General features: G+C 43.2%; 1 protein-coding gene across 1 annotated transcript; it reads right to left on the reverse strand.

Moving 5' to 3' along the window:
- Positions 1 to 286: 286 nt before the first annotated feature.
- On the reverse strand, positions 287 to 3,550 carry LOC120358550. Its single transcript, XM_039453127.1, has 3 exons — positions 3,402 to 3,550; positions 654 to 744; positions 287 to 505 (listed from the first exon to the last, which is right to left on the reverse strand). Exons 1-3 carry the CDS (start codon positions 3,548 to 3,550, stop codon positions 287 to 289), a joined length of 459 nt encoding a protein of 152 aa, XP_039309061.1.
- Positions 3,551 to 7,302: the final 3,752 nt, after the last annotated feature.

Below are 7,302 nucleotides of genomic sequence, written 5' to 3' on the forward strand. Positions count from 1 at the left end.
ACATCGACCATGCGTTTATCGTACGTTTACCATATTACATTGTACTTCAGACGTTTGAGTATAGTACATTGACACGTCAACCATACTATTATCAAACATATAACGTACGTTAACCATACTATTATCAAACACCTAACGTCTACAAATTACTTATGTATTACAGAGAAAGATAAAATAAACCATAAATACGTTTATACATTTTTTACTTTAAAACATTTTTTTGGCATTGTAACCAATAATTGTATAATTTAAATACATTTTTCATAGCGCAATTCTTAACATGTTTTCATCGTATAGTGTTTGCAGTATCCAAATTATTTAAAGATTTAATGTCTTTGTAATCAGCATCCACGGTCTCAATGATAACATGATTTCTCACTTTGACATCGAATATATTCTTCAACCGTTTTTCATGCCCTTTAACGTATACGATAGCCTTATCATCGTTTTCGTCATACACAGCTGTAATCAGATGCTTTGCCTTCCAATACTGAATCCCGTCTTCCTATTGCAATCCATGGTAATAAGCAATCAACCAGAAAACGCAAGATCTTTTGGATTTTATTAATGCACTCCATGGCACGGAATTCGTAAAAATGTAATGTGTGAGAATGTTTCTATACCCCCTGTTTCTATACTCCCTGTTTCTATACCGCCACTTCCCTTACAACAAATTTTATTCCAACGCTGAATTCTTGCAGATCCACAAATGTCGGCACAATCATGATAAGTAATTTTTCAAGACTGTAACAAATTACATTAAAATATCTCGGTATTTGTTGAAGATATTTGCTAACCGGTTAACATTGCATTTTACATGACTTTGCGTACAATGTTAGACAGTATTCGATTACATGATCATGTAAGATAAGGCAATAAGCGGTCGTGTTCGCAGGCACATTTTCTTTGCAATCAAATTCAATGCGTCCACAGTAGCACTTGTTATGGACTCGTTTTGTCGCGAGCAGTCAATTACTGCAAAAGATACTCTTTGCAGGAATATGACGACGTTAAACAACGTATCGTAGCAAACACGTCCATAAGATTTACAAAAACGTTGATATATGTCAAACAGAATGGCGTATCTAGATTTACAAAAGTTTAAATTCAAGTCATCGTACGGGTAAAATTCTGAGTTGAGATAAAGTTTCACATTGATCAAATTACAGTCGTCAAAAATAATAGCACTTTGAGACACAATATTCTTGCGACCAGTCTGTAGCGTAAAGATAAAGAATCGAGGTTTTTCTAATTGTGTTACAGTTTTGACAGTCCACGAATGTTTGGTTGTGCTTTGCAACAAAGGGTACTCGTTCAGATCCCAGGAACAAAACGTGTTCAAGGCTAATGATACATCGTACGATTTGTCTTCGATGTAATTCAATACCTTTGTGATTAGCCGCCGTTAAAATACACGGCAAGGCCATACCTGAGAGCTGCATTGTCAAATATAATTTTAATAAAGAATATTCTATATCTCTTGAACGGTAGGCTAGAAAATTACGAGACTTGAAAAGTTATACGTATTAGAATACTGCCTTCTAATTGGATCCAGGAAGAATAACAAAAATTAAGTAGAAAAAATATAATAGCGAGCGTAAAATAGCGGCGTTTGCTTCGCCTACAACGTAATAATATATCTTTTGTCTTCGATGTAATCGTATACCTTTGTGATTAGCCGCCGTCAAAATACGCGATGCGACGGAGGATGCTCTCACTGAGCGAGCCCTTCGTCAGTCGCAATTATACCGTCGCGCAATTAAAAAGCGTACAATTGATAGTTTTTTTTTATTTTCTTTTATTTTTTTTATCTGGAGTGATAAAGTGCATGTTGCGAAAGAAATAATTGAACGGTTATAATGGAATCAAATTTTGGAGATGAGACGACGATTGAAGAGGAACTATATACATACTTTTCTCTCTTACCCTCTGATATATTATATATAGTGATACAGATTGCGCAAGTTGCCCTATATGGACTACCTCCTCCTAACAGTGACAAGGATGAGGACAATCACATTGATGAAGGCGAGGAAGACATTGATGATGAGCAAGAGTATGACGTCGTTGCTGCTCAAAATTTATACAATTTCCTCATCTACCAAGCACCGTGTACTTTGATACAGATCATTACGGTTATATTAACAATCCTCCACGAGAGAGAGAGGAACAGGAGGTGGAGGGGGAGGAGACAATCATTCCTTTCAGTCCCCCAATTAACGTTATGGTGATTGCATCTCCGCATTCACTGTTATACGAAATGGTTCATTATGAAAACAAGGAAAATGAGGAGTGGGAGGAAAGACAATAATAGTGTGGTGGTGGTGGTAGTGGTGATAGTGGCGGTGGCGGTGGCGGTGGCGGTGGACGCGGCAGCGGCGGCTGTGGTGGACGTGGTGGTGGTAAGTTTTCTTTTTAAAGAAATTTTTTTATTTTCTCTGTCCGCCGATTTCGCAGCACTGGCGCGGGCGGCGGTGGCGGCGGGTCCCGCGAAAATTGCGCGCGGGCGGCGGCGCCGCGGAGAACCGCCGCGGAAATCGCCGCGGAGAACCGCCGCAGAAAACGCCGTGGAGAACCGCCGCGGAAAATACGCGCCGCGGTATTTTAAAAAATACACGCTGGTTCGTAGCCATGGGATTCCTCTCTCACCCCAACATCATCTTCATCCTCGGCAGTACATACCGCTCTGCCGCGCGGGTAACCCCCACCTGTCAATCAATCCCACCTCTAGATCAGTGAGTGACACCACCCACTGCATCTTGAGGATCACCACCCACTCCCTGTATTACTCCCCACTCCCGGGTAGGACCGCGGGCTGACTCTCACGCGCGGGTCAGTTCAGCGGGCTGACCCCCACCTCCCAAATTAGGTCTCGCGGATCATCACCCACTCCGCGGTATGTACCGCAGGTACCCCCCGCGCCTACATTCCCCCCTCGCCCCTCACTCCCCTTCATTGCCCCGTGGCTTTGAACTTTCATAAATATACTACTGGGGAGGGTAGAAAGAAGGGGTAATGACATCACCCACGGGACTTACCGGGGTAATGATGTCAACCCCGGGACTTACCCTTATCTTTATTTACATAAACAGAGCTAACTGTTATCTGTTTATAACTATAGATAACAGTAATTTTTTTAAGTAAATAGATGGGGGATGGGGGTGGATGGAAGGGAGGAATCCTCGTTGCGTTGTAGTTAGAATCGGCATAAAATAATTCGCGCCGCGAACCAGACGTCACCCGCGCGCAATTTTTGTGGGTATGACGTCACTTGTGGGCTTGAAATTCGCGCAATATCGCAGCGATTATTTACGAGCGTTCGCAGAACTGTCCTTTGTCGCCGCCGCTGCCGCGCGAGACAAAGGATATAATAAAAAATTTTCTAGACTTACCTCCTTCACCTGCCTGCTACCACCCCGTCAATAGCGCAGTGGCCCGCCGTTGTCTTCGTATTGCCGCCACTACCGCCACGGCCACCACCACCCCCGCCACCACCACTACCTCCGCCACCACCACTAATTATCCTCCTCCCCCACTCCTTCCTTCTCATGGAGGATGAATTGTACAGTTAAAATGATATGAATAAGTATGGAGTCGGGGAAAAGGGAGAAGATATTGTAAAGAGTGTTTTGCGTATATATTTGAGGTCCCTCGCTTTCCTTTCCTTCACCTTTCTCTTCCTCCATGCCTTCCTCTTCTTCTTCCTTGCTTTCCTTGTTATATACAGGAGGAGGAGGAGGAGAAGGAGGAGAAGGAGAATGTCCGTTCAGGACAGCTCGTGCTGTTTCAAGCACTTTTTCAAGACTATCGACGGGGAAAAGGGAGAAGAAGTCGTGCAGGTACTCCTGCAGTGAATCGTATTCAAATTCCATACTTAATGCGATTTCTCTACGATCTAAAGTACTCGAGACTTTAACAAATAATTACTCGCGAAGTTCACTGATTGAGAGCACGGCTACGACTGAGGAACAAAGAGCTGTGCAAGAGCGTCCTCCGTCGCAGCGCGTATTTATAGTTGCGTTTAATCTCAAAAAGTATTGCGTGACGATAAAAGAATAAGATAAAACATATGCCGCAACTGTGTGCTGGTTAATGTGTATATACAATATATGTATATATGTATATATTTATTATATCACCGCTAGCGTTTATTTCTAGAGCGATGCGTTGTCTGAACCGTTCAAATGAGCAACTGATGTAAGACTGATTGCAAATTGTGACGCTTTTTGCGATTAATGTTTCTGGAATTTTTTTTTAAGAAGGAGAAGGGGAAGTTCCCCTTCCTTCCAATAATTTTTTGTTATCACTCGAACGTGTCACGACGCGTTTTGTCGCGGTCTAACAACGTGAAAGAAACCTATAAAAACGTAGATGAAATAAGCAAAACATAAAATAACGTTGATGTAATGGAGGGGAAAGGAATAAAACGTATCTCGTATATTACATATGTTTATTCATGTAATTGTGTCCACCAATTGAAAAATTTGAATACATTTTGCATTGCACAATGTTTATTCGTATGTACAATGTTGTCCACATTGAAAAGTATTAGCATCATATAAATTATTCAAATTATCCACGTCTTCGTAATCCACATCCAAGCTATCGATGTATGCGTATTCTCGCCGACTGTCCAGAATCAATTCTCCTAGTCATTCTCGTTTCTCGTGTCCTTTGACGTATACAATCTCCTTGGTGTCAGAATCTTCAGTACACAGTACTGCAGTTGTAACCACTTGTCTCGCTTTCCGGTACGGAACCACTCGTCGATGCCCCATCTTAGCCCATGATGCATAGCAGCCAACCAAGACTCGCAGGATTTTTCGGATTTCATTGGCCAATCCCATGGCTGGGGACTGTCAAAGATATAATGCGCGAGAACGTTTCCCCCTCTTAACGCCGCAAATTCTTTTACGACAAAACCACTTAATCGTCCAAGGGGGAAACCTTGCAGATCCACGAACGTCGGCACGGACATGTCGCGGTCAAAACGAAGACTGTGGTCCACGTCGATGTATATATATGTGCAGAATTAGGCAATTTTGCGCACAATGTTTGTCAACGGGTTATAATCACGAGATCGTGTATTATGAGTGCATACGCGCCGGTGTTCTCCGGCACGTTATCTTTAGTTTCGAATTCTATTTGCACGTCAACGGTTGCGCTTTTAATCGATTCAACTTGCCGACTGCAATCAATTATTACGAATGGACCTTTGTTTAAAGAGTTGGTGATGGTGAGATTTGGCTCGAGATACTCGTATCCGAGATAGGTTTTGCAGAAACGCGTGTATGTACATCTGCAGCTCCTCCAAACCGCGAAGTAAGCCGAAACCCTGGTTCACACCTGTAGGATCGAAATTGACAGATATATTTTTTACTGCGGAATGCACTAGCATATATTTTTAGTACAGGGAGGTAATCGTAGGTACCTCGTCGATATTGACCAGATGATTTGTTCCAAGTTATACACAATCCGAGCATTTTCATACGGACACTCTACGCCAATTGTCGACCTAGCTCCAAACTCCACTAACTACAAAACGCTGACTCTCGCAGGCAGCACTACTATCGAGGGAACTTGCCATGGTGCACAATATTCCGATTCTTATGGTACTTGGCCCAACGTCCTCGTCAAAGCATCAATTTACATAACCTACAAGAGTTATCGGGCAACTACTAAACCGTCGCAAGATTTAATGATTTTATGATCTGGTACGCACTGTAAAATCTCGGACCTCGCATGCGTTGATGAGGACGGTTCGAATATCTTTTGGTCCCCTCTACCTGATAATTCCTGTCAATTCCATTCCTACGATGTACTCTATTAGGGACCAGCTACCAGGATCGTTGATTCCAATTCCAATTAGCCCATTGTTTACTCGGTCACCACAGAAGATCTAACGTTCGCCTTATCAAAGAAATCAGAAAAAATCATTTGCGGATTCACTCTAATCCAAACTGAGCACCCTAAACTCGTAATTGTTAAAACAACCAGAAACAACCCTTTTACCGTAAAGAAACCAATCCTACCAGGTAACATTGATGAATTTGTCTATGTTAACTCAAAATTTATCTACGTCGAGAGACATCTCAAACACCAAATCCATACCCTTTATCAAAATGTAATCTTTCAAAAATGCCAATTAGAACAACAAGAGCTTAGAAACGCCTTGTCAATAGCCTATGTCAGACCAGACCTTTTCGCCTAACAATTAATAAAGGAACCCGGCTACATGGCCGTAATCGCGGGAGTAGCCCACATTGCCAAATGCATTCCAACCCAAGTCACCAGGCGGACAACACATGAGTGCTATCTCGAACTACCCATTACTTTTAACAACCGCTTCGCTTTCTTGACTCCCAAAACTCGAGTAATTACAGATGCCGGAACAGCAATCGACTGCAGCCCCTTTATTCCTGTGATGTACCTGATAAAGGGCGGATGGATCAGTCCAACGCCGCTGCCCACAGCAGTAAATCCACCACAAATACTGGAGCCACTTTCACAACCAAAGTGGCATTACACGGATGCGGAATACCTTGCCAGTAGCGGAATCTACACGGAAAAGGATCTTAGTCGACTGCGAAAGCACATCATGTTTTCAGTTGAACATCCCACCAGAATGAAGAACTTCGCCAAGGCCGCAAGCGGTCATCAGGTTCCACTAAATAGAATGTCTATCAACAAATTCCTAGACGAAGAGGCCCTCAGCAAGATCGCAAGAACGACCGCAGAAAGACTCTAGGGCAGATTTTTACAATTCGGCACCACCACCGCCGGATTCATTGGCGTTTGGTTGACAATTAAAAGCCTTAAACTTGTTGCAAACACTATTATACACGGGTATGCGCTACACTCAGTTTACGGATGGAGCATACACTTGCTGGGTGCATACTTTCCTCAGTGACGAACTTTTTGCTGCACCTTGGCGGGAAGAGAACCACGGAGCGCCCAATTCCTATGCCGTGATAGAACTTACAGACGAGATGTACCGGAGCAATGCCTCCGTCCAAACGGTGGACGACCCCGATACCAACCCACAACTCTGCAAAAAGCAATCTTGGGAGCAGACTAGATCCACTCCAGTACTTTATCCTGCCCAGCAAACAGAGCTAGCCATCATCAACGAATCCCTCGCCAACTTGGAACAGCGGTTAAATCGCTACATCCCCTAATTTCCATCAAGCCACAAGGACACCAAAATCACCAATGGAACCTTGGATTACCACTGAAGAGAGTCTACCTCGTTAGAGCCACTCTTACCTTGCTACCTCGGTGCTCGCACGCGCCGTGCTTGCA

This window comes from Solenopsis invicta, chromosome 8 (assembly GCF_016802725.1).
Source record: "Solenopsis invicta isolate M01_SB chromosome 8, UNIL_Sinv_3.0, whole genome shotgun sequence".
Classification (NCBI taxonomy): domain Eukaryota; kingdom Metazoa; phylum Arthropoda; class Insecta; order Hymenoptera; family Formicidae; genus Solenopsis; species Solenopsis invicta.

Excerpts from the sequence above, each read along its gene's own strand:
- LOC120358550 (XM_039453127.1), bottom strand. The coding sequence starts at position 3,550 with ATGAGAAGGAAGGAGTGGGGGAGGAGGATAATTAGTGGTGGTGGCGGA. Across the intron at positions 745-3,401 it reads GACGGGGTGGTAGCAGGCAG|TCTTGAAAAATTACTTATCA; the intron begins GTGAAGGAGGTA and ends AATTTGTTACAG. Across the intron at positions 506-653 it reads TTGTTGTAAGGGAAGTGGCG|GAAGACGGGATTCAGTATTG; the intron begins GTATAGAAACAG and ends GGATTGCAATAG.